Here is a 27,505-nt window from a genome sequence, read left to right on the forward strand (position 1 = left end):
ACAGCTTCATAAATATGAGGCATTCAATCTGCCTAAACCTCAGTTTCCTTATATGTAAAATGAGCATTAAAAAAAAATAGAAAAAACTTTCCTTACAGGATTTTTGACGTGTGTAGTGCTTAACAGTCTGTGTCGTGGTGCTGAGTCTATGAGGCCAAGCACAAGGTATTGTTTTTCCTCCCCACCAGGAATTTAAGGTTCTGCTGAGAAAATTGAACACCACGGAGTAGTTGAGTGCCCAGGCAAAGTAGTACGAGTGCATGCCACAGCCAATGGTCAAAATACCGCAGCTTAGAGAAGAGGCACCTTAGGCTATCTTGAGAGTAGTGTGAGGCCTGGGGACGTGGCTCAGTGGCTAAAGCACTCACCACACGACCATGAGGACTTGACTCAGGATCCCCAACACCCACATAAAAGCTGGGCAGGCATGGTACCTGCCTGCAATCCTAGTCCTCTCAAGAGCTGGAGAGCAGAGATCCCCAGGGCCCTGCCTATCCAGACTAGCTGAGTTGGTTCAATAAATAAATAAAGTGACGAATCAAGAAAGATACCTGATATCAACTTGGGGCCTCTACATGCATATGCACCCTATACCGTCACACTCATGTGTGGCCACACATGTGAACAGCCATACACACATGAACTCACATAGATAAGAATAACGAATTGATAAGAGTCTGATTTTCTGGGAGTGTGTGTGTGTGTGTGTGTGTGTGTGTGTGTGTGCACGTGCCTGTGTGTGCATGTTCTGATAAGGACTTTCTGCATAGTTCAACCTGGCCTCAAACTTGTAATCTTCTTGCCTCAGCCTCCTGAGTGCTAGGACACCAGGTGTACCACCATGTCTGGTTTTCTTCTAGAGTTTATGAACACGCAAAAGTGATCTGAGACTGCATATCCTCACACAAGGAAAGCTTCTGATTGGGGTAAATTCTAGTAGATGGATTCCCATGTTTTTATGTGTAAAATGCTTTGTGCCAGCTAGAAGCAGCACTGGCCACTGATGTAGGTATGATAGAGGCATAGGAACCAAGTGTGGCTTCGAGTTAAGACAGCTTCTAAGATCCAGTCATGTGTCTTGGGCTCATCTACCTTCTGCACTGTTAGGGTTTCTTAAGGGCCAGGTCTAATTCTTTTTATGTCTGTATCACCAGGGCCTAAGACAGGGGCTGGACCTTAGTGGGGACCCAATAAATATGTCACATTCTGAACCTGCTCTGTTTGCTCTCCTGCCGGAAATTCCATGCCCCCAGTGGCCATTTTGAGTGCAGAGTGTTATTTTAAGGTATTCTCTGGAGAGAACACTAGAAACTGCTGTTGGGTGGCTAAAAGGAGGGGGAGCTGAATGACAAGGGACAGTGCAGAAAGTTCCAAGTGAAGTGGGTGGAGGAGCCATGGGACGGAGTGATTCGTCTCTTTCTGAGCATGGTACTTTTTTCTTCACACTGTCATCTTCCATAAAAATGTTCAGCAAGGCATGGTGCCTTTTGCCTGTGATCCCGGCACTTGGGTGGATTGCCATGGGTTTGGGGCTGGCCTGGGATACCTAGTAGGTCTCCCATTTCTCTCTAAAACAACAACTAAGGAATAAGACTAAAGAATTCAGATGCCACTGAAAATACAGTCCTGTCTCAAAACTCCGCACATGAAAAGTTGGACCAAATCATCGTCTTAAACCAGTTGTTGCCCAGCCTGTCCACACACTGAAACCTAATGTGGCGGATGGGCTGGGCCAGGTGGTGGAATTGGCCCCATGCCTCGCTGCTAAGCTTTCTGCTCTCCCTCCCAGTGTGATAAAGAAGGGATTCTGTGCAGCCAGTCTTCACTTTAGACTTGCAGAAGATGCATTCTCCGAATTCTTCAGGAGAACTGGTTTCTAAAATAGAAGATTTATTGGTAAACTCATGACCTTTAGTGCAATACCTCAGCAGAAGTAAGTTGGGCTGGGTTTTGTGGTGTTTGTCTGGAAATACGAGGTTATTTGTGGTTTCAGTTTTATCGTTGCTTACCGTTGTATATATGCATGGGGTGTGCGTGTGTGGCAGGGGTTTATGCATATGTGCCAGGGTATGCGTGCAGAGGTCAGGGAACAGCTTTATAGAGTAGGCATGGGTTCCCAGATGCAACTGAAGTGGTCAGGCTTCTGTGACAAGTGCTCCTCATGCCCCTTCATGGTATTGTCTTGAATGGATTTGTGCTTATGTTTTGAATGCTAGTCTACACAGGCTTACTAGCCGTGTGTGCTTTGGGAGATACTCAATGATTGCCCTGTCCACACCAGTGGGTATGCCGTCAGCTGTAATGCAAGAATGCACATATGCACATATTTTAGGATTACAGACATGGTTTTGTACTTTGCACATGCATAGTTAAAATGATGAAAGATCCCCACAATGGATGTGTAAGAATTGCCACAAAAAAGGGATGTCTCGGTTTTGATGCTGTGGATAGACCCTCAGTTGGGATCCTTTCTTTTCAATCATTTTGCCAAGAGGCATCCTGCAGCTGAATCTATACTGATGGTTTTTCTGTTTCCCCATAATAGAAATAGTAGGATGTTCTCAGTTTGTGAAGTATGCGTTTCTTCCCAGTTTTAGGATTTACACCCCGAAGGCTATTGAAAATTGTTACTAGAACTGGGTAAATAATGATTTATTTTCCTTTACAGGAGGCTCAGAAAACTTGTTTTTAAAATAAATGCATCTCCATAGAGATGTTTTAGAGCTGGAATCGAGCCCAGGGTCTCATACAAGCCCTCTACCGAGCTACATCTCCAGACCCAGTGAACATATTTGATTTGAGGATTGTATACCCATCCATTTAGTGTGTGAAACACTGACAAGAAAAGGAACAGGACCAGGAGTTAGAAGATGGAGTTTGGAACTGCAGTGTAGCTCAGTCCTAGAACTCTTGCCTACCACGGACCAGGTCCTGTTTCTAACATTGCAAAAAGAAGAAAGAATCCGAGCTTGAATGGTCATAGTGGTGCTTCTGCTGATGTTGGCAGACAGCTGAATCCCCTGAGCCTCTTCTGTCATGTAGAAAGTTAAAAATGTGTGTGCTTGATGGTCCTTCAGTAATAACAGCAGAATGCAGTTGCAAGTGCTTTCTTAATGCTGCAAAGTGATCTTTAAGTGAGCAGAACAACAACAAACGCTAAGATTGCCACCAGCAAGTTATGCCAAGGGGGCTTAGGGCTCAGTGAATGCGAACTTTCAAAGACAGATCGCTTTGTGTTCTTTCCCGGGGTGAAAACTGAGTAGGTTCCAGATTTAGGTTGACTGTTTTCTTGTCATTCCTTAGGAAGTCGAGACGGAAGCATTTGCTCACTTTACTCCAGATTGCATAAGCGCCTTTGCCTTTTGTCTAACGCTGTTACGGACTTGTGGAGCTACCGTGGGGCCTTGCTGTTACTCGAGTGATTAGTAAAGTCTTGTTTATTCTGGTACAGTTTTCTGGGGTTATGAAACAGTCTTTGTAGGCTAATCATTGCACAAACTAAAAGGATAAATAACAAATATGGAAGAAAATCCATATTCTCTCTCTCTCTCTCTCTCTCTCTCTCTCTCTCTCTTGACAGGGTTTCTCTATGTAGCCACTGTTGGATCTCATTATGGCTCAGGCTGGCCTTGAACTCATAGAAACCCACCTCCCAGTTGCTAGGATTAAGGAATGCTCATCTTTCTGTTTTTAATTTAAAATATTTTATTGGATATTCATATATGTATATAATATGTTTTGATCACCCCCCACCAAGAAAAATCTTTAAGTATGGTAAGAACTTTCTGTTTGGTAATCATAGAAGACAAAAAAAACCAAACTCAATAAAGGTTATGGTGTAGGAAGAACCACTGTTAAATCTGTTAAATCATGAAGTTCCATAAGTAAGTCCAACCTTTTCCTTGTCTCTGATGATTTAATCCATTTGGAAGGGAAATATAGGGTTTCAGGCCTCTTTTTTTTTTCTCTCATAGAGGTGAAGCCTGGTTCGCAGATCTAGCTAGGTTTTCTGTTAAGACAGTGGTTCTCAACCTTCCTAATGCTGGAACCCTTTAATACAGTTCCTCATGTTGTGATGACCCCAACTGTAAAACTATTTTCATTGTTACTTCATAACTGTAACTTTGCTATTATTATGAATCATAATCTAAATATCTGCTATGCAGGATATCTGATATGTGACCCCTGTGAAAGGGTCGTTCCATCCCAAGGGATTGCAACCTGTGGGTTAAGAATCACAATCTTAGGGGAAATCATTGTGGTCCACAGAGTAGTTACTCTAATTCTTCTCACATCTTGCTACCTGTGACAGAGGAAATAAAAATGAATACCTAGAACATTAGGTTGAATCTGTTTGAAATGAAAAACACTCTTTTTTTTAATGTGGCATGCATATATGACTTTTAAAACAGGGAAACCATTTATTTCACTTTTAGAAGGCATATAGTGTTTACATCTAAACACATGATCCTTTTTGCCATAGGCTTATTTTATACTAATGTGCTATTAGAAAGCCAAAAGAGGAATTTCTTTTTGTCATTTTACTGAGTTACTTGAAGCAGATACATGGGGGCTTACTGTACATCCTAGTTAATGTATGCTAATTCATTAAGTTAAGACTTGACTCTGAGGACTATATTTAATGTATCTTATTTTTCTAACTCTTTGGTATTGAGGGTTGAACCCAGGGCCTTTTGCTAGGTAAGTGCTCTACTATTGAGATACACCCAAACCCTGTTTTTTCTTTTCTTCTTCTTTTTTTTTTTTGGAGACAGGGTCTCAGTATGTACCCCTTGGCTGACCTGGAATTCAGAATGTAGACCAGGCTGGCCACGGACTCAGAGCTCTGCCTGTGGCTTCTGTGTGCTGGAGTTAAAGGCATGCATCACCATGCCCAGCTTATTTTTCAACATTTAAGTGACACATAAAACCATGGAAATTCTACATACTAATGAGTACCATGTAATGCTAAAAATATGTATATATCATGCAATGTTAAATCATGTTAAACATATCTATCTCTTTAAACATGTATCATGTCTTTGTGGTGAAGGTTTAACATGTCTTCTTAATTTTTTTTCAAGTCAGGGTTTCTCTGTGTAACAGCTGTCCTATAACTTGCTCTGTAGACCAGGCAGACCTCAGACTCACAGAGATTCACTTGTCTCTGCCTCCTGAGTGTTGGGATTAAAGGTGTGCACCACCACTGCCTGACTGTCTTTTTGATTTTTTTTAAGATTCATTTTATTATTAGTTTTTGTGTATAAGTATTTTGCAGCAGATGCATGCCTGGTGCCAAGAAAATGGTGAGCTTCTATGTGGGTGATGGGTCCTTTGTAAGAACAAGTACTCTTAACCACCAAACCACGTCTCCAGACCCAATGTAATATATCTTATATGTGGCATTTCCTTATGTAGCTTTTATTGATACAACTGAAATAATTTCATTTAAATAAAACATCCTGATTAGAAATTATTGACATATATTGTTTAAACAATTAACATGTAATTGCTTGAAATAGCCTGTAGAGACATGATTTTAACTGAGTCTGGATATCTCAAAGTTCATTCCATAATTAATGCTTGAATGTCTATTAGGCACGGGTGTTTTAAGTGCTAGGGTTATGACAGTGACCAAATAAAAGCTTTTCCTTGGCTCCACGGCTAGAGGTTTACAACCGAATCGCGCTGGAAGGGGAAGGTGGGGCCTGCGTCCTTTCTCCCTTTCTTCTCATAGAGAAGAAGCTTAGCTTGCTTCACATGCCTAGGTTTTCTACTGCGGGAAGTTTCCTGTCTTCAAATAGGCAGAGAGGAAAAAATAGAACACGGTATGTTCAGTGAAAGAAAATGACAGACAGGTAGGTAGTGGAATAATCCAAGTTCAAGACCTTGCACAGTAATATCTTTGTGTATTTCTGAGTAGGGGAGAGACTGCAGGAGAAAACGAGTATGAGCATTTTCAGGTACAGATCTGACATTGACTTTTGACTCTGAAGATAGACAAATGATTTAACCTGAGTTAAATCTAGGGCTTTCTCAACTGTAATGTGTTGGAGTCAATTATACCTGTTTCATAGGTTGTTAGGAGCATTGCACTGGAAAATATACAGAAAACATTTACCTGCCTATAGAGAACACTCAGGAGCTATTGGCAATTGATGACTGCTGAGCGAGGGTCAGATTTCTTCAAAGATATGAGCCCATGCTCTAGTAGATGGTCCCACACCCATGCACAGATAGGCAGCTCTAATGGACTCAGTGGCATTGTAAGCAACAAGTTGAGAGAGAAAAGTGGAGGGAAGTAGGAGAAAAGTTGGAAGGGAGAGTATGGGTATGGACTTCATCAAAACACATTATGTGCATGAATGGATACTAAATACAATACTTTTAAAGGAACCCAGTTGGTGCTTTTATTACTCCTTTTCCTATGTCATAGTATAATCTCTCAGCTTTTATTGACACCAATTTTTGTAACAAGAACCTCAGACTGGTACCCTACTATGGAGTCCATAGCCCTTGCCTCCTGAAACCTCACCCTTTCAGGCCCCGTCAGCAGGATTAAGCATCTCCAGGTCTCGCGCTTGCCCTAGCAAAGCTGGAATGTAATGTGCTCTTTGGCTTGTGTATCTGGTACAGAGAGGGAGCTTGGATGTTGAGATTTTTTTTCTCTCTTAGTTACCCAGCAAACAGTGCACATTTGCGAAATGACTCACAGGCTTTTAAATATACCATTTCTGTTTGACTTCACATTCAGGGAATTTTTGGAAGACATACACATATATAGAATATGGTGCTATTTCTTTAGAATTCTTATCTATAGTAAGGAGGAGTTTGTTTATGCATGTCCTTGTGTTCCCATGTGTTTGCTATGTGTATGTATGCACTTTTGGAGGTTTCTCTTGTTCCCAAAGTAGCTTTATGTACTTGGTATCAACAGTCACCCTTTTGCAGAATAGTGTATCTTTGCTACAGAGAGAGGAATTTCCCTCTTCAGGGAGTCTGACAGTAACAATTTATGTCTTCGGTCTCTTACAAAGGAAAAGGCCAAGGTAGTTGAACCCCTGGACTACGAGAATGTTATCATCCAACGGAAAACACAGATTTACAGCGATCCCCTTAGAGACCTGCTTATGTTCCCCATGGAAGACATATCTGTGAGTGAATAAGTACTTTTTAAAAGAATAAGCATTTTATTTTCCAAGCCAGTTCTTAAAGCATGAATGCGATTTGTTTTCTAGATCTCAGTGATTGGTCGTCAGCGGAGAACAGTGCAGTCTACTGTACCAGAAGATGCTGAAAAGAGGGCCCAGAGCTTGTTTGTCAAAGAGGTAAGGGGATCAATGGTTAACCAAAGAATGTATTTTTGTGTTTATTTTATTCATTTGTTATGGGTGTGCGCGCGCACGTACATGTGCACAGACCCATGCGCGCCTGAGTGAGTTTGTGTGCACCGTGTGCGTGCAGGTGCCTATACAGGCCAGAAAAGACCCTTGGATGCTCCGCAACTAGAGTTTAGAGACAGTTGTAAATCACCTGATCCTGGTGCTGGGAGCTGAACCCAGGTCCTCTGCCAGAGCAGTGTTTGCAGCTGAGCGGTGGTGGCGCACACCGTTAATCCCAGCACTCAGGAGGCAGAGGCAGGCGGATCTCTGTGAGTTTGAGGCCAGCCTGGGCTACAAGAGCTAGTTCCAGAACAGGCACCAAAAGTACAGAGAAACCCTGTCTCGAAAAACCTCAACCCCCCCCCCCCCCCGCCAAAAAGAGCAGTATCTGCTCTTAAGCACTGAGCCATCTCTCTGGCAACCTACCATATGTTCTTGGTATTAAAAAATAGTTACATATCTGTGAATTTCAAATTTATATTATAAACTGTACCTCTTCCTTTATGATAAATGGGAAATAAAATTCCTAAGCTCAGTTAACTTATGTAACAGGTCCGTGTGCTGTGAGGGCAAACCAAGACCCCCATACCAACATTTCTCAACTCAGTTCAAAACATCTGGTAGTATTTCGCCAGACTTTGGTTTGTGTGTTTGAGACAGGGACTTGCTATGCGGCCAAGGCTGGCTTTAAGTTCATTATCCTCCTTCCTCGGGTCTCTGGTTACTGGCGACTCCAGGTGTGTGCCACCATCGTCAGCTCTGCCAGACTTTAAAAAATGCTTTTTTTATATTTTCTGATGTCTGAAATGAATGATTCCTATTTTTTTTACAGTGTATTAAGACCTACAGCACAGATTGGCATGTGGTCAACTACAAGTACGAAGACTTCTCTGGGGACTTTCGGATGTTGCCATGGTAAGTTTTGAAGTCAAGGGAAGCAGGAAAGTTATTATTATAATTGTTATCACTGTTATTATCATTGTTATTATTTGGCTTTTTAGAAACTTCTTCTGAAACCCCTGCTATAGTCTATAATAAATCAAACTTGAAACAACAGCATATTTGGCTTATTGACACTCTTCCCAATAAGTGTGAGCTCACATGCTTTGGTGTACCCATATAGATCACAGAATAATCTTTAATTCATTCTGGAAAACACAGGGAATCTTTTTCCAGTGGTGTCAGTGAAGCAGTTAGACGCTGTTTGATCAGTTCGACACCTGCTGCTATCCCTGGGGGGAGGACCTCTGTCAGTCAAGTTGAAGGAATGGCTTGAGAACGTTGATCCAGGAGTCATGATTTAAGTCATCCTTCTGCTATTCAGTAACTGACTGGGTCTGACCCGCCCACCCATTCCTCCTGTTTGAGCCCTTCCATCTCCCCCATTTCTCCACTGTATGACTGCTGGTCTCACAGCATTTCATCTAAGAAACATGGGGGAAAAAAAAAACCAAAGGAGAAGCAAGACATTTGTGCAACTCTGTATAGCATTCAAAAACATTTCCCCAGGAAAGAAACTACTAACATTAACAGTCCAGGTTCCCAAAGCAAACAAAAGGGAGAGCCAGAAATGATACCGTGTTGCTTTCTGAGCCGTGAAAAGATAAAGTTCTGCCACTGCTAGCAGCCCCGGGGGTACGTTCCTTAGCAACTTCTGCTCTCCTTGACTCCTATCTGGTCTCTGTTTTATCTTTGCAGCTGGCTGCATATGTGGGAGTCCATATACGCAAATAATGCAGGGCCGAGGAGGTAGCTTAGTCAGGAGTTCTTGCTTAGCAAAAGTCAAACAAGCGAACAGAAGCTGTGCGTGTTTACGTAGGAATAAGGTCTGCATTTGGGAAGAGGAGAGTACTTTTCCATCTCCCCGCTTGCATTTTCTTGTTTTTTCCAAAGAATGAAGTCAACTTATTTCGCCTTTGTTTGTTGGTGATGGTTGTGGATTGTGTTCCGTGTTGAGAGTAATTTTCTTTGGATTTTCAGCAAATCTCTGAGACCGGAAAAGATTCCTAACCATGTGTTTGAGATTGACGAAGACTGCGAGAAAGATGAGGTAATGCCAGGCCTTTCTTCAAGGCCACTTCTGCAGAAAGGGCTGCAAAGGATACTTGAGGAGAGATGCTGAAACCAGTGCCTATGAGTAGCTGTGGCCAGTTTTTCCAACCAATGAGTGGTTTTTAATAAAAAACAAAAAGGTTACATTTCCAAATGAGTTTTAAAAAAATCTCCAATGAAATGGGCAGAGCCATGTATATAAATATGTTCTCTTGCCTGTGTGATGGGATGGTAGAGTTACTTCTCTTGTTGGGCATGTGGTATGGTGACTTCATGTGGATTTGCCTCCTTGCTACATCCATCCTGGGACAGACGGTCTGTGACGTTTCAAGGTATAGTTTTGACTGTTTGCATGACAAGGAGGCTTTCTTAGGAGGCGACTTGGACACATCAGCAACTATTGAGTGCCTACTATGGGTCTTTCATTCTGTAGACAATAATTTTAAGTATTTATGGAGAGCAATAACTTTATGTTTAACTAGGAAATGGGAATAGACCTATCTCTGTGTCTGCTAAGTAAATGATTGGATGACTATTATTTACTGATGATTTTCTTCTATTTCAGGATTCATCCTCTTTGTGTTCTCAGAAAGGTGGTGTGATAAAACAAGGTTGGTTGCATAAGGCAAATGTAAATAGCACCATCACAGTAACCATGAAGGTAGGGAGTAGTTACTATGTTATTTCATCATTTGACGCCTATTGACATATATAATGAATCTGGAGAAAGATTTATTTTCTAATGAGCCCTCATATAATCTTATATTTCAAGTTAATATGTAGAGTAATAGGTTTCATTATGGCTTTAAAAAAATACATGTACCATTATATTTTGCTCTCATTCATTTCCCTACTCCACCCCAAAAACCTTTAATGAAAGAATTTTTACAATGTGTGGAATTTTAAAGCACCATCCTCAGAACAATGTTAACTCAGAAATGTTAATTTTTTAAATAAATATCATGAAGTTCTTATTGTCTGATTAAGGGAGCTGAAGAAGGAAGTTGTTAGTTGAATGAAGACAATAGCTTTGCAAAAACAGGCATCAGAGGTTCCTATGTGGAAAAGAATTTAATGAATAAATTTGGCTCATTAAATATAAGCGAGTGTGGGGAAGTATGGTTAGCTAAGATGGGGAGTCCCTTGTGACCAGCCACTTCATAATTCTGTTAGAAACACACCACCTTAAGTCCTACATGAAGCAGTGCCCTAGAGTGCCAGAAGAGCCTCATTAGAAAATGGAGTAGTTTGACAACAGTGAATTTGTGTAAAGGGACATGTGGGAGACAAAACCAAAAACACTGAAAGGGACAAAGTACCACATAGAGCCTTAGATGCCTTGGACACGAGCTTGACTTCTGTTTAGGAGGCAGTGAAGAGCCATTAAAATCCAGAGGAAGAACAAATGAGCTTCTTAAAGATTCTCAGCAGAGAAACACATTATTCCATGGTACCAAATATAACTGTTCTTTCAGATATTCAATATAAGATCATGTGGTTTACTGAGGATGAGTCACAGTTCCATTAAGCATTGAAGGTCATTCTAGCTTTCAGATAGCCTTAAAGCAGAAACCATGGGTATCTACCAAAGGAAGACTCAAATTCGGTCTTAATTTAATATTTTGCCTGCTGCTTCCCTTTAGTGGCCATGTCCTGTTCTCACTTTCATTTTCCGGCCCCAAGATAATGAATCCAAGTTGTAGGATGTTTCCTGTGTATCTGTTGTATCTGAGCATGGGATTTTTTTCTAACGTGAGATAGTAACAGAATCCTTTTACTGGGGGCTCAAAGTGTGCCAAGAACCATACCAAGTTTATTTTGCATCTCATTTCTATATTCTGCATTTGATCTGCATGGCAACCTCATGAAATAGGCACTGTTAGTATTATTCTTAAATTAGAGATATGGTAAGTTAGGCACAGATAGGTCTGATGGCTGAGCGGATCTCCAGCCCTGGGGATACGACTCACTGGGTAAGGTGCTTGCTGAGCAAGCATGGGGGCCTGGGTTTAGAATCCTAGTACCCACATAAACAAAAAAGCTGAGAAACATTACATTCAACTGTAATCACAATACTTGTGGATGCTGAGACAAGGTGGATCATGGGCTTGCAGGCCAGCCAGTCAAATGAACCAGTGAGCTCCAGCCTGCGGTGGGGAAAAGGTAAAGGAAGCCACTCAATGTGGACTGCTTGCCTCTATATGTGAATGCACAGGTGACTACGCCAGAACACAGATGTGCATATGTGTGTGTATACTACACACACAAGTCTACCAAAAGCAAAACAGAGCCCCAAGTATTCAGAAGTAGGATTTGAGCCTCTGCAGGTCTATTCTCTTAGCCAGTACGCTCTCATCCTCAGTACCTGAGTACCATAGTACAGGTCCTATCAGTTATTAAGTTCAGATGCACATGAGCGGAAGTTATAACTCTGTGCAGATTGTCAGGAATTACTTCTAGGATTTTACACTTTTAAAAAGATACATAATATACACACTTCTGGGTTACAATGTAAACTTTTGACACACATATAATACATAATGAGCTATGAATAGGTCAGGGGAAATGGCACATGCATTAGCCTAAATATTCATCACTGTTGCATGTGTGTATGTGTGTGTGTGAGTGTGTGTTAGAAACATTTGAAATAATCTTTACTTGCTTTTTGGAATTACCTGATTAATTGCTGCCAGCTGTACTCCACTGATCTGTAGAAATTATTCCCCTCATCTGACTATACCCTTGTGTGCTATAGCTGAGACTCCATTCCCCTCCCCTAGCATTCTCAAAATGTTAGCCTGCTTTACGTGCACCTTAGGTTTAGCACAGCACTAAGGATATATGCTACATAGAAAGCTAGATTCATAAGACATTGGTAAGAAATTAATATTTATTAATCAGTTCACCTCAAGACTTTTCAATTCTTCCTCAGATACCATTGAATTACATTTTGCCTTATGGACAACTTTTTAGCTTTTTAAGAAGATAATGTTTTGGGTAAAAAGATCCAGTTGCCCGTAAAAAAATTCATGGTTTATACCTTCTTTCCTGATTTTTAAAATACACGTTGATATAGTAGCAAGGCTAATGAATCCCTAAAGATGTCCTAATCCCTGGAACCTGTAAGTGTTTGCTTACACGACAAAAGGGAATTCAAGCTGCTAATAAGCCATTAAGGAGACCATTTTGATTTATTCAGGCAGGCCCAGAATAAGCACAAAGATCCTGATATGTGAAAGAAAGAGGGAGACAGGAAAGGAGAGTCAGATGGAGAGATGTGAGGAGACGCTGGGGCAGGAGATGCTATGTGGCTAACCTTGAAGATGGAGAAAGCAGTCACAGGCCCAAAGATGGTGGACATCTTCTTGAAGGTACAAGGGAGCAAGAGAGTGGAAATGGACCCTCCCCTACCTAGGGACCAGTTAGACTTCTAACCTACAGAACGACAGCTTGTGTTGTTTCAAGCCATCCCTTTTGGGGTAATTTATTATAGCAGTAAAAGACTAATACAGCCAGCCAAAGATTGATTGTTCAGCTTGGCTGTTATCTATCTCTGAGGTTGAAAACTCCCATGCTTACAGGGGCCCGGGAGGAGCCATAAATTCACAGAGTGGATGGTAGACCTTAGGTAACCTGGTGACCACATGGGTGAGGGGAAGATGTCACTTGCTGCTTGGTTGCCATTGCCCTGTCCTGTTGAGCTAGGTTCTTTGCTTTATCTCTTTTTATTCCCAGCTGCTCTTATTTCCCCCTCTCTGCTCTTGCTTTTCTCCTCTTTCTCTCCCCCTCCCATTTTCTTTCCCTTCCTCTCTCCTTCCCATCTACCCTTTCTCCCCTACCCCTATCTCCGTGGAAAACAATTTTAATCGAATTCTTTTCTTTCTATCTGTTATTTTTGAGATAGGGTCTCATGTATCCCAGGCTAGCCTCAAACTTGCTTTGTAGCTGAGGATGAACTTGACTTTCTGGTTCTTCTACCTCCATCTCCAGGAATGGAAGATGCTTCATGTATGCTAGATATACACTTGATCAAATGAGTTGCACCTGGCTTGTTGTTTCTTTTTCAAACCTCTATGAAATGGTAGACAGAGGAAGGAAAAAGAAAAAGAAAACAAATTGGTCATATGAGGTTACATAGGTTTTAATACAATCGTTTTGCAACATAAGGGCCATGGTGAGGTTTGGGAGTTATTTCTGGTTAGTACCCTCATCTCCTATGGATTGGGGATGTCTATTTGGAATTTTTGTTGTTGTTGTTTGTTTTCTGAGACAGGATTTCTATATGTAGCGCTAGCTGTCCTGAAACTCACTCTGTAGACCATGCTGGCCTCTAACTAACAGAGATCCACTTGCCCCTGCCTCCCAAGTGATGGGATTCAAGGCATGCACCACCGCCATGGAATTTTGCAGGTTAAGCATGTGTCCTGTACTCTTTGCCTTCATCTCTTCAGCCAAAGCAGTACTGCTGTATTTGGGGATCTGCCAAACCTACAATGGGCACGAGAGAGGAAATATCAATCAGAGCTTTCTGATATACGTTGCCAAAGGTTCTCTATCCTATATAGACTAAAGTATTTTAATTATTGTCCCATTGTGCACTTCAACATGCACGGGCTTAGTTGCCCCTGGAGTGTTTACTCTTATAATTTTACTCTGCTTGCTTTCTCTGTGAACAGAGGGGTTATCAGGGTGGGCAGCAAACGACTGGAAATGGTCTTGAAGTTGCTAGACAAGGGGTGCTGTCCTGTGAAGCAAGGCATACTAAAGGCATAGAGCTCGCAATCTTAGGTGCCCTGTCACTGGGTGGGGAGAAGTTCTTCCAAAGTTTGCATTGGTTCAGGCTTAATAAGAAGCTAAGTGCCCAGTGGGGCAGAACAGCCTGTCTAGCTCTGGCAGTACCAGAGACAGAGGAGGTATAACTAAAGCCAAAGGTTGACAGAATTGGAGGTGTGCTGGAAGGGCATTTTGTTTGTTTCTATTAGGTGACTCTTCCAAATAAAGACTGTTAATCAATCTCATAGGCAAATGGGAAGATGATTCAGGTGTGCCGTTATCTGAGTAATTTGCCCAGCACTTGAGCAGGTTTATCCTGGATGCAGCCAGAGTTCCCTGGCCACTGGGGCCTCCTTCTGCACTGGTGCAATGCAGTAGGAGCCTAGCAAACAGCCACAGGGCCCGAGCTCCAGAACTGACCCCAGAGAATCTTTTCTTATCGGCAAATTCATAATTTAGTCTCTGCTAACTCCCAGCGGGCAGGAAACTGCTTCAGAAGGGTGTAGGTATTAATCATGACTCATTGGCAAATAACAGCCCCTGGAAGCCAAGCTTCTTTCTTCATATTTTTATTTGAGTCTCCATGAGGGTCTGGAGCCTGACACCAACCTACATGTCCCTTTGTGACTGGCAATTGTGCTTCTTCAAGCAGGTTATGTATTCAGACGTTTTTTTAAAAAGCATTTTAAAACATGCAAACCAAAAAATTGTGAATGGAAAAAAATTCTGATGAAATAAGTAGGCCCGGTAGCACAGGCTTGTAGTCCCATCACTCATAAGACTCCAGCAGGGGGTAGAATTAAGGGCAGCCTGGGTTATACAGTGCAATGATGTCTCAGGCAACCAAACCAGGAGTGCCGTGTGGAAGAGCTCCCTTAAGAGGTTGGAAATGATGTGCAGTAACTGCAGGTTTTTTGTTCTGTTGTTGTTGCTGTTTTTTTGATAATCAAGACCGAGTCTTTTCCCTAGACATTAGGGCTGTCCGGAGTAAAAGAATCAAAGAGCAAGGAAAGAAAGAAAGAAAAAAAAAACTAGAATCACAAGTGAAGATGTAAAAGTAAAATGAAAAAGGATCAGAAAGTTGCCCGGTTGATTTACAAGAGGAACCAGAAGACTGCGAATTTCTGTGATCATTTGAGCAAGCAACCCTGCGACTGAAAGCAATATCAGAGACACGGCCCATGCAGTTTCTGCAGGGACAGCTTTCAAAAATGAAACCTCCTCTGGTGCCTGCCAGAATTCTGCCAGGGCATTCAGGTTGCTAGTGACAGTCCTTCCAGGAAAGAAAGGTGAACATGTGAGCCACACCGAGTTCTTGATGCTGGAATAAAAATGATATTTTCCCCAGTGGATTGTGCCCCCTCCCCCCGCCACCCAGAACAGTTAAGTTATATTCAGTCCCATTGCATTCACTGTAGTCGTCATTATCTCCCTCAGAGTGCTTTCTGGGTACCCTCATTATCCACCAACAAAGTATCACTGAGACACCAGGCGGTGGGAGAGCTGCTAATGATAGATCTAGCTTCACAGTCAGGCACAGTCACTCCGCAGCCCTCACAGTGCCCAAGCATTTCCTCTCCCTGAAGAGGATGCTGGCCTTAATGCAGCTCTTGCAAAGGCGCTGATTGTTGTCTGGGCACAGTGACTGTTTTTCACCCAGCACTTGTAAATTGCCTTGTTGTCAGCAGTCATGTTAAGACAGGACAAGCTTTATTACAGTGAGCCACTTCCTCAATTCATGCTTTCTAGTTAATGGGAACCCATCCCACGACCCCATTCCAGTTCCTGGAAAAGGACTGAAGAGAAGCTGAAGATGATCATAGAGATTAGACGATCACTTAGGCAGAAACTGTAGTCCTAAGAGGAGCCTATTCGGTTGCACTCTCTTTCCTAACTAGCTGCTAGAGACATTTGCTTTATTCAACTTGTTCTCTATCACTGAGAAAAAAATTAATGCGGACCAGATAGCTGTGCTATCGGGTATGACCTTCTCGTTGTATTTAGAACTATTTTTTCCTAAGGAATATGATGATATATGGACTAAGGAACATTTCTGATCTTGAGGATGATTTCTAGTTTCGAAGAGTTGCACATTCTTGGCTAACCCGAGGCACACCTACCTTTGTGGATCTTCTTGGCTCAGTTTGATCGCATTCCTTAGACTCTCGACTCCCCATTTGCAGCAATTAAATGTTGAAGTGCCTCGCTGTGTTATTGCGGTTGCGAGGTCAACTGCCTGATGTATGACTCACTTCTCGTGCCCTTTTTACCCCCACAAAAGAGAGCCGTTTGTTATACATTCAGAGTCCAAAAGTCCTTATTACTCTTTGACTACTGAAGGAGAATTCTCTACTTGGTAGGGGGAGAGCAGCAAATCAAAAGAGGATTTCATTCAAGAAAGTATATATAGTATGAAAGAAATTGCTGGGAGGTCAAGGTCACTGTATGCATCGGAACAAGAGGAAGATAAGAACTATTATTTTGATTTTTTTCTCCATATGCTCCAACTTACTAGACAGCATCTTACAGTAAATAATATGGATTAATACGTGTTTATCATAGGCAGGGGCTTTCTCACTAATTTGTTTTTCTGTTTTGATTCCCCTCATTTGGTGACTGCGTTTCAAAACCTACTTATTAGGTGCTTACCGTATGCCAGGCACTTCTAGGAATCATCAAATCCATCACCAGATATACAAGCAATACTTTATTAGTTCATGAAATTAGTATTTGGGAAGGTAGACAGAAGTGTCACATGTGCCCCTTCTGACTTACGACCTCTTTGGAGCTATGAGACACACAATAAAAATAATGAATTGCTTAATGGTTGTTCAGGTACCAACTGCATGAACATGGAGTCTGAGATGGCCAGACCTTGAAGGAAGGGAGTCCCAGAAGAGAATATGAGTGTGGACACAGTACATAGAGAACACGTACTAAAGGAAGTCTGGTAGCCATGCTAGGTTAAGTTGATTTGCTCCCCGGTGTCCTTCTGTGCCTCAGTTTCTCTTTCGTGATGTGGCAACGAAGATAGTGGTGACTGCACAGAGTTGTTTTTAAGGATGAGCTGACATGAGCAGAACACTTAGTCAGGGCCAAGAAGTCAGAAAGCACGCCAGTCATTATTATTTTCTGTTACGAGAATGACGAGAGGTCAGGTCCTGACACATGAGCCTGATCGTGCAAGAACTGTGATACCACCAATAGTTGAAGCAAGGAAAAAAGTCGGGTATGCTGGGTCTTGCTTGCTTGGGGACTGGGGCAGAAATTTCACCTTGAGATTGAGGCTAGTCTGGGCTAAAGAGTGAGACCCTGTCTCAAAAAATAAAATAGATATGGGAGGAGGAAGAAGCAAATTCAGAGGAAGAAGAAACAGGCGGGAAGGACAGAGGAAGTTGAGCAAGGCCGTCTTTGTTGAAATAAGTCTGAGAAAATAATGTGTCTGCAATGATAAGGGAGATTGTAGATATCCTCTTTTACGGTTAGCTTCAAATGAGTTTTAAAAATTTGCGGTGCTTGGCTATGGTAGAATTATTCAAGAAAAATGAACATGATCCCCCCCCCCCCCCACTCCAAGTTTCGCAGCGTGTAGAATTGTGAAATATGTTAAAACGTGATAGGAGTATAGAATGATCTGGAGACAGATGAGTGGTAGGTTGCTAACCTTCTGGAGGGGCCTCTCCAGAAAGACCAAGTCCTTGCCATTGCAGTACAATTAAGTGTAAGTCAGTTTTCGTATAAACTCTTGGGGGTGTTCTTTCTTACCATTTCTTCCATGTTTGCTTAGAACAGTTCTGAGACTCCATATGACTCTTGTCCTCCACCCCCAACCCCGACCCCTTTTCCTTTGAGGCAAGAGTTTCATAATGCAGCCACGGGGTGGTCCTGAATCTGTAATCCTCTCACCTCTGTCTCATGAGTGCTGGGATCCTGCTCTCTTCCTTTCACTGTTATTTTGGCCGTTCTGTTTAGTTTAACACAGTTAAGTAGATCCCCCGCTGCACCTCTGCATTCCTCCGATTCTGTCCTTACCCTTTAGAGCCTCCCTTCTTAGGACTTCTGGTTACTATAATGTAAGAGGAAGTTTCCACACTCTAGGCAATACGCATAGCCAGGCACCCTTGTGGTTTGTTATATAAGATGATCAAATGTTTTCCTAATTGGAAGGCAGGGCAGTAGTTACTGTACCTTTCCTGCTTGCCTTCCATATTTGATGCAATTGAGTGACAAATGACCTTTGTGACTAGTTCAAAAGAGGTCCAAAAGGTTACTGTCCCAACATCTCAGGGTCTGACCTGATCCCTGAGAATCAACTCTTCCAACTTGCTGTCATCCTTATTCTCCTAAATGGACCACTCTTTGGGATCCATGTTTCTCATAAAGGGAGAGAGAGAATAGTCATCTCTGCTCATTCTCTAAGACAAATAATAAAGGCAAGGAGGATGAGAAGAATGTTGGTATTACAGAGAAACATTGTTCTATTGAATGAATCCTTTGAAAATATGTTGGTGGACAAGTTATTTTTTCCTTTTGAGAAACTTTAATGAGTTTTAAGCACTATTTTAGACTGAAAACAATAGTGTACCTTAATAGTCTAGAAGGAAACAGTATATTTTTAAGAAGAGATAGATGAATGAGGCAGATTTGGGGTAACTGTCAGTCTAGGAAAACTAATGTGTAACTTGTTCAGTGAACATCTAATATATGGGCCATCTCACGCGTAAGTGTGTGTTTGTGTGTGGAGGCCCAATGTTAGTCTAGGAAGGCGAATGTGTAACTTGCTCAGTGAGCCACTAATTCTGGGCCATCTCACGCGTAAGTGTATTTGAGTGTGTGTGTATGTTGGGGGGTAACTGTCAGCCTAGGAAGGCTAATGTGTAACTTGTTCATGTTCAGGGAAAGGGTTTGTAGAGTCTGATGGCAAAATGACCTCCTAGCTTACCTGGTTCAGTCAAACAGGTGAGGAGACTAACAGAAACAGCAGCCTCAAGGACAAATGTCCCGGGGACTCGTGGATGAGGGTCAGGATCCTCAGCCTTCGTGACATCTGCTCCTTCCGAGTGCTCTTTTAGGCAAATGCTCTCTCTCTCTCTGATTTCTGAACTACCTAGCAATTACACCTCGCAATGACTCTGTGTTATAGGGGGTGATTGCCTGTAATTTCCCTTCCCTAATCTTGGAAGTGGTGGCTGCTGCAGAATGTCATTACTTGGTGAGACAGCTGCACACGAACACATTTGTGCAGATGGTAATTTGACTCTAGGCCACAAGTGTTTTGCTCCGTGCCTTTCCTTCTCTGTCCTCGCTTTTGTGGTTGACTGTGGGCTTTTCATGCAGATTTGGCCAGCTGCATCACTGAATCTGTACACATTGAGTTGTAGATTTGTTCACAATTAAACTTTTAGTTGAGTTGCAGGCTTTTAAGTCGTACTAATTTTTGCCTAGAAGATACATTGATTTTTGTCATGTAATTACTGCTGTAACTTTTAAGAAGTCCTAGATGCACAGTCCCAATGCTCAGTAAATTATTCATTTAAAAATAAGCTCAGTATGTAATTTTAGGTTTTCTGGTTCCATTATTTTATTAAGAGATGCAAACCATTGTCACAAAAAAATACATAAATATAAATGATATGATCACTAACGTTGTTGTTTGTTTTTGAGATAGGATGTCATATAGCTCATACTGACCTTAAATTCACTGTATAGTCAAGGACAGCCTTAACCTTCTGATCCTTCTTCCTCCTGAGTACTGGTATTACAGGCATGTTGGCACATGCCTGGATATAGCAGCCATTTTGTTTAACATTTTTTGCATATTTATATAGACTTCTTTCTATAAAGATAAATATGTATGTGTTAGTTAAATATGCATTTTAGGCATTATATTACAATGGTATAATTATGTTGCTATAATTATACATATTAAATATGTTTTCATATCTATGAAATACTTGAATACCTCCAATCCGAAGAATCCCACATTCACTGATTTCAGATTTTCAGTTTAAGGACGTAATCTAAAATTCTTCTCTGACCCCAGGCACTTTAGTTAAAGGTTACTCAACTTGTATATCAATAAACAAAAGACATAAATGCACATACGAGCACACTCTCTGTATTTCTCTGTCTCGGTAAAGTAACATTTACTTGAGGCTCTACAAAACAAGCTGGTGTTTTCTGCTTGTTCTCCCTTCTGTTGATACCATATAGCCCATATGCCTACTACCTGAAATAGAAGCTGTAGCATTTGCCTGTCTGACTTGGCAAGGAGTTCCTCATAGTAGTACATTTTTTTATTCATTCACAAATAGATGATACTTAAACAAGTCCAAAATGGTTGTAAGCATTATTATTACTTTACTTTTTTTCTAAAAGAAATACCCCATAATATATGTATATAACTTAACTTGTCCGTGCTATGGAGAAATAAATTGCTGATGTTTCAAGATGCTTTGGCAGAATTTAAGTAGTTGGCAGGAATGATTGGGTCCAATAATGCTCTTTTCATGATATTTAAGTCCTTTAAATATCAGATCACAGATCATATTGGGTTGTCAGATGGGTATTCACAAATGGCAAGCTTAAATCTTCAACTTTTGTGAGTAAGACATTATGCATAGGCGTGTATTTCCTCACTAATCACTTGGAGTCTGCTTTTCTGGCTCTGTTACTGTTCTCCTGGAGTGCTTTCAGACCCACTATCCTGGGGAATTACGACTGGAGTAAGTTTTACTTTCGCTATGACAAATGCTTGACACAGCCTATAGTTTCTGACTCACTGAAAAAAAGCACAGAAACATCAAAGGGCTTGTAGTCCCCTCCGCTCACTCTATTCATTGCGCTCTCTGGGAGAAACAAAGGGGAAACATAAAGGCATTTGGGTAGTCTTCCTCTCTTCCTCATTCCTGTAGGCAACGGCCTACTCCCATCTCTGATCACATGGCTCAGGCCCTTTGGGCCCTATTGATTCAAACTTCAGTACTGAGGCAATTGATGATTCTTTCTGCTTCCCTGGGAGAAAGCTGTAAGTGGGGTTTTCAGGAGCAACAGTCCCGGTCCACTGTAACTGTTCTGTGATAAGAAGGTGATGTAAATGTGCATGCCTTTTAACACTTGGATTTGTGGAAATGAAGCATAATTGGAAAAGACCTACTTGTTTTTTGCTGTTAGACAGAAAAGGATACTGGGTGAAGAGGCCAGTGATTCAGATGTAAAAGTGCTTTATACATTCTCAAGTGTTAAATATTCACCATTAACAATATATTTGATGAGCTACGGGTAAATTTGCTTGACATCATAGTATCTTTAAAGAAATAAGTAACAAAGCTAAGCATAATTCTTTCTTATTTATTTCTGTATGTATGTATGTATGCCTTTTGTGTGTGTGTATGAACGTGTATGTGTGTGTGTATGTGTGTACCTAAGGGTATATGTATGGATGCATTCTTGCACGTGTGTGGAAGTCAGACGAAACTTGTAGGAGTTGGCTTTATCCTTTCACCATGTGAGCCCTGCTTATCAAACTCAGGTCACTGGACGTGGTGTCAAGTGTCTTAACCTGCCAAGCCTTCTCCTCAGCCCAGAAACCTGATTCATAACACTTTCTGGAGATGGTCTGACAATTGTTCAGATACCATGGCTGGCAAGATGTTGAAGGTTTTCGGTTCAAATGAACAGACCTTCAGCCGTGAGTATATGTTACAAGTGGATCTTGGCTGCATTCTCCTTCTAGGTGTTCAAGAGACGGTACTTTTACTTGACTCAGCTTCCTGATGGTTCATATATTCTCAATTCTTATAAAGATGAGAAAAATTCCAAAGAGTCTAAAGGTTGCATCTACTTGGACGCGTGCATTGATGTTGTTCAGGTAAGGCTATTGCAGTAATCATTCTTTCTCCTTCTCTAAGTGGGTTGTTGATGAACTATTAAAAACCTCAGCATTTCCCCCTCTTGGTTGATGGCATCTCCATGCCCCTAAACACCTGTATTAGTAAACTCTAAACCTCCTTACACCACTTCCATTCAGGGCCAGTATTTAAAAGTTTATCAAATCCTTTGAGTCTTACTTCAAAGTGCTTCTTGATTCACATTTTCTTTGAATTTTCCATGATTTTTCTCTGGGTATCCCTTGTATACTGCCTACTCTAGAATCTTGCTTTTCTTCCAATTAAGATTTCTTTTTTATCATTACTTCTTATTATGTGTATTTGTGTATATGGGTATGTGCACATGTGTGCAAGTGCCCGAGGAAGCCAGAAGAGGGCACTGGATTCCCCTGGAGCTGGAGTTATAGGCAATTATCCCTGTCTAAAGCAGGTGCTGAGTTGGACTCAGGTCCTCTGTATGAACAGTAGATACTCCTAAACACTGAGCCATCTTTCTACCCCCAAATCTTGCCTTCCTAACTCCCAGTTTACGGTTTTACTTTACTCCCATCTCCCTGAGACAAAGAGTGGGTCCCTCACTTGTCTCTTTAAAACCTTTGGGTCTTAATTTCCTGTCCCACAGAGGAAAATCGAAAGCTCTTACCAAGGAATTCAAAGCCCATGGTGATATGCCCTTAACCTGTTGTCTAGTTTCACTCCTGTGCATCTGTGTTCTGATCACAAGCTGTGTCTTCCATGGACTTAAGGCATATTTGTGGCTTCCCATTTCTTCTTTATTTTCGTGATGCTGGGAATGGAACCTAGGGTTTCGTGCATGCTGCACAATATCCCTAACCCATGTTTTATTATGATACAAAGCCTTGTTAAATTCCTCTTATCTTTTAAAACTCAGTTTAAATTCCCTTTCAACCTTGAAGTGCTTTCTGTTTCCTTCCTCACTATCATTCCCACCCAGTCAAGTCCAGCTCCCGGTCCTCTGGGCTATCCCTTGGCTGTTTCCTTTATCAAAAAGCACACTTTAAAATTGTGTTTTGTTCGTTCCTTTATGGGTTTAGATTGCAAAGACCCTCTCTCGCTCATTCCTGGAACTCCTATAACAATTAACAAGGCTGCCCACACCTTAGGGAGTTAGTAAGTGTCTATTGATTTGAATTCCTGGTGATATTGAGAAAGGTCAGGTGGGAACGAGAAGGCAGAGAAATGACTTGAATAGTGAAGTAATTGACCAGGAGAGGAACGTTGTTAGGTGCTGTGACACTGTAATTCAAAATAGGAACATTGAGCTACTGAAGAGGCAGGGGTGACTGGTTCAGTAACTTCAATTTATTTGAGTACTTTCAAAGCTATAATGTCAAATTAATAATATCTTCATACTCCATCCGGTAAGATTGCTGTGAGGTTCAAGTGAAAAAAAAATAAAACTGTAGTCATCTTTGTAAACTCAACATGCTTTTTATTAGGTCTGGTTCGATGTGCACAGCGCTGAGACTCAAAGTTCATGTCTTGAGCACACCCAGCGCAGGCTCCACCTCTCAGCTTCAGCCCCAGCCCAAAGGTTTTCTGGAAATAAATAATAATCGCACGTTTTAATTTTGCTGGAAGAAAAGAAAGGCAGACATGATTGCAGAGCTTTTTCAATCGGCCTCTTCCAGTGACCTTTCTCGTTCTCCCACAGAGTCTCCTTATGATTCCCTCTCCTGGTGTTTTCAAATGCAGAAATCGTTAAGGCTTGCTATGTGGTTTAATTTCACCCTTTTCTGTTCTTTGAAGACGAAAAGGAGGAAAGTCGTTAGTTTCTTCTTAAATAATGACCGTGCAGTGGAGAGTTATTGATTTATGACCCTTTCTTGAAATGATTGCTGAGGCGCAGGAGAGGGGGGCAGCATGCCACTTCTTTTGTCAGGACAGAGAGGGTGGTAAAATGTGTTCTTAGGTTTGAAGACAGGATGGGGGTCTTTTTTCCTTTTCCTTCTGTTCGAATATTCAGTGTGGGCCACTTCACGTCTTATTGAGATCCTGTGCATGCTGCACCCAGTCACCCCTGTGTTCATGAGGAGAGGGAAAGGGAGTATTGCATTTGCTTCTTGTCACATTTTAGCTGCCTTCTAACATCTAGTTTTGAAAAGTCTGTAAATGACGCAAGGGAAATTTTTGGATGAAGATAGCAAAATGTGTTCTTGTTTTAATGGTGGTGGTTTGGTTTTCTAAATGTGAAGGGTCGCAAAGGCCTTAAATGATTGATGGATGTTTGGCCGCTTTGTCCTTCTTGCAGTTTGCTCGGGCTGGGGAGGAGCACCAAAGATAGGTTTGGTATGGTCTGGGAATGTCTATATCTTATCGAAAGAATTAATGGTTTTGTGGAAGTGTTGGTGTACATATAGGCTGAGCTGAGGTAAAAAAATAAATAAGAGAACACAATTAATATAAAAAGGGCTGCTAATCTACTTGAACAGGTGGTTTTTTTTTCCTTCTCTAGTGCCCCAAAATGCGCCGTCATGCTTTTGAACTCAAGATGTTAGATAAGTATAGCCATTATCTGGCGGCTGAAACTGAGCAGGAAATGGAGGAATGGTTGATAACGTTGAAAAAGATCATTCAGATCAATACTGACAGTTTAGTGCAAGAGAAAAAGGAGACAGCAGAAGCAATACAAGGTAAGAACCATGAAATGACTCCTGAAAGGAGGCCCTCATCTGTAATCCCTGGGAATGTCTTTCGGGCTAGGTGAAGATAGAACCTCCACAATGAAGGCCAACCTGCTTCTTCCTGAAGGACGGACTGCAGGACAGGCTTTTCAAAGAGCTGGTACCGCATGGGCCCTGACACTTGAAATACAACCATGCTGAAGTGGATAAGAAATTCATGGCAGATTTTCAAAAGTCCATTAAAGTTTCCCCGGTGCTTTCATAATCACAATTCTTTGTCATAAATCTAGCAGGAGAGGAATGGGGCGGGAGAGAGGATAGTCCTCTTAGGTGATTAGCAATGCTCTATATGGTTTGGAACATCTGCTTTCCATGAATCTGCAGATGATGAAACGAGCAGCCAAGGGAAAGCCGAGAACATCATGGCCAGCTTGGAGAGGAGCATGCATCCGGAACTGATGAAGGTATATCTTTCTTCTGGCAGCTCTCCTTCCACTGACATGATGTAGGGCAAGCTGGGCAGGCTTCAGTGCTGCATTACATTTGGAAATGTCATTTTCGAGTTCAGACACCTCCCAAAATTGATTAAACAGGTATAAAAAGGATGGTGTATTCCAGATGAAGAACTCAGAAGTGTCCACTCTCAGCATGGGAAATCTTTATTTTTCCCTAGACCCTAAAAAATGGAAAAAGAAGCACACCAAACTTCTAAGCTTTTGTAGCCTTATTAGTTTTATCTACTATTATTCAATTTCATTGATATATATCGTTAAATAAATATTCTTGCAGTGGGCTAATGATACAGCTTGTGCAAATGGTATTCAGTCCAATGACACATGCTAATTTCTTCTGTAAATTGTGTGAATAATTTATTCAGATAGACTGGTGAACAGCTACTGTTTGTGCTCTTTACCCTTATTTGTAGAGTTTGAAATAAAAAAATGTGAAAGTAGTCAGTTATTGCCATGTGTATCTTAGTAAGATGTACATTCCCTCTGTTATAGTGAATTAGAACTTATAAACCGTTTGTTCGTTTCAATCGTTGAGGCTGCTTCCACATTTACTTTTGTTTATTTCCCTGGACTAGTGATACAAACGCAGTTCTGGTTTTCTGTTTTAAATTCACCCTCTCTGAAAATGTAAAAACATCTATAAAGGATCACAACCTGCTCATGACCCCATGGTCTGTGATTTCTGAGTTTGTGGGTTTTAGCTGAATCCTTCTTGTGGTTTTTAGTCCTGAGAGATGTGTAGTCATTATCTTCCTGAAGACAATAGAGTCCGAATCGTGTATGTAGCTTACAGCCAGTACCACGGAGATGTCAAATATGGTACTGTTCTCTTTTATTTCTTGCTTGCATCCTAAGTCTTTTGAATTTATTGTTTTATAGTGAGCACAAAATGTAGAATATTTAGGTCTTATGGGAATGTATGATAATCAGATCTTAGTATTAATCTCAATGATGGTGATGCACTCCCCAGCCAATCAAGCCTTTTAAAGCCATATTACATGCATGGGAGCAAACATGGCATATTGTCACTGATCTGTATAAACGATAGAATTGCCTGGCATTTAGTCTTGTTTTGAAGGAAATGTAACAATGTTATATATCTTTAAATTTTAGTATGGCAGAGAAACAGAACAGCTGAACAAACTCAGTAGAGGAGATGGAAGACAGAATCTCTTTTCTTTCGACTCGGAGGTGCAGGTATTGATATATTTCTAATTCATATAAGCATGAGTGAGGTGGAGCAGGTTGGTGGTGGTGGTGCATGTTCTCTGAGTTGACTCCCCGTTCAAGAGGACGGCTAATAGCATGGGACAGAATTTATATATCTTCTCCTCGGTCTCTTAGATCCTTGCATCATGCTGCTTCCCACGGATAATTTAAATAATGCCTAAAGATGATTAAGTACAGCTGTGATCTAGTGGCCACGAATATCTACAATATAGAGAGTACTGAATTCAATGAAATGCAGATTTTCTCCCTTTGATATTGGTATATAGAACAGGAAAAGTATGCAGTATATGACTAGATAGTTTCTAAACTAAGAATATTTCACAAAATTATCTGGGGGAGTGAATTTTTGTTTTCTTCTCCCTCTTTCTATATGAAATCTTTTTCTAATAGTTTTTTTTTGTGTGTGTATGTGTGTCATTTGTGTAGGTAAACGTATCATGGTGCACATGTGGAGGTCAGAAGACAACTTTGTGGAGTCTGTCCTCTACTTTACTCCTTAATAGGTGCTGGGGCTTGAACTTAGGTTGTCAGGCTTGCATGGTAGTGCCTTTACCCACTGAGCCAACTCGCTTTTGTTTTAAATAAAAATATTACATGAACATGGCAGTTTTTAGCCCAGTAAAAACATATTAGGGATATATAAAATAAGTTGAAGAAAACTTAATTTTATTTCCTTTTCCTTTATGCTTGAAGAGTTCTTGAATCGAGTTCTAAGTGTGACTTGATATTGAAAACGTGTGTATGTGTGATGCATACATTAATGAAATTACTATGTAAAATTGATACTGTGGGGTGTGCATGTGTGGTGTATGAATGTGTACAAGGGAGCATATGTGTGCACCTTTCTGTGCACCTGTGACAGCCTGAATTTAGCGTGGCGCATCTTCCCCCGTATCACTCCGCACCTTCTGTTTGGAAATGGATCCCTCCCTGAACCTGAAACTCACTGTTTTAGCCGGACTGGCCAGCAAGCCCCTGGGATTCACCTGTCTCGTGTCTCCATGCTGCCCCCCAGCTCTGGG

The 27,505-nt window shown here is 41.3% G+C and overlaps 1 protein-coding gene across 2 annotated transcripts in view; it reads left to right on the forward strand.

The window, feature by feature from the left end:
* Dock11 (dedicator of cytokinesis 11) overlaps positions 1-27,505 on the forward strand; it is a 186,737-nt gene that overhangs the window by 47,242 nt on the left and 111,990 nt on the right. For both annotated transcript variants that reach the window (XM_087903042.1, XM_087903043.1), the window contains exons 2-10: positions 7,038-7,154; positions 7,239-7,328; positions 8,215-8,297; positions 9,363-9,432; positions 10,000-10,095; positions 21,943-22,077; positions 24,573-24,750; positions 25,126-25,205; positions 26,367-26,450. In XM_087903042.1, coding sequence (XP_087759168.1) covers positions 7,038-7,154; positions 7,239-7,328; positions 8,215-8,297; positions 9,363-9,432; positions 10,000-10,095; positions 21,943-22,077; positions 24,573-24,750; positions 25,126-25,205; positions 26,367-26,450 — 933 coding nt within the window. The remainder of the gene's footprint in view (positions 1-7,037; positions 7,155-7,238; positions 7,329-8,214; positions 8,298-9,362; positions 9,433-9,999; positions 10,096-21,942; positions 22,078-24,572; positions 24,751-25,125; positions 25,206-26,366; positions 26,451-27,505) is intronic.

This window comes from Myodes glareolus, chromosome X (assembly GCF_982192425.1).
Source record: "Myodes glareolus chromosome X, mMyoGla1.1, whole genome shotgun sequence".
NCBI lineage: Eukaryota > Metazoa > Chordata > Mammalia > Rodentia > Cricetidae > Myodes > Myodes glareolus.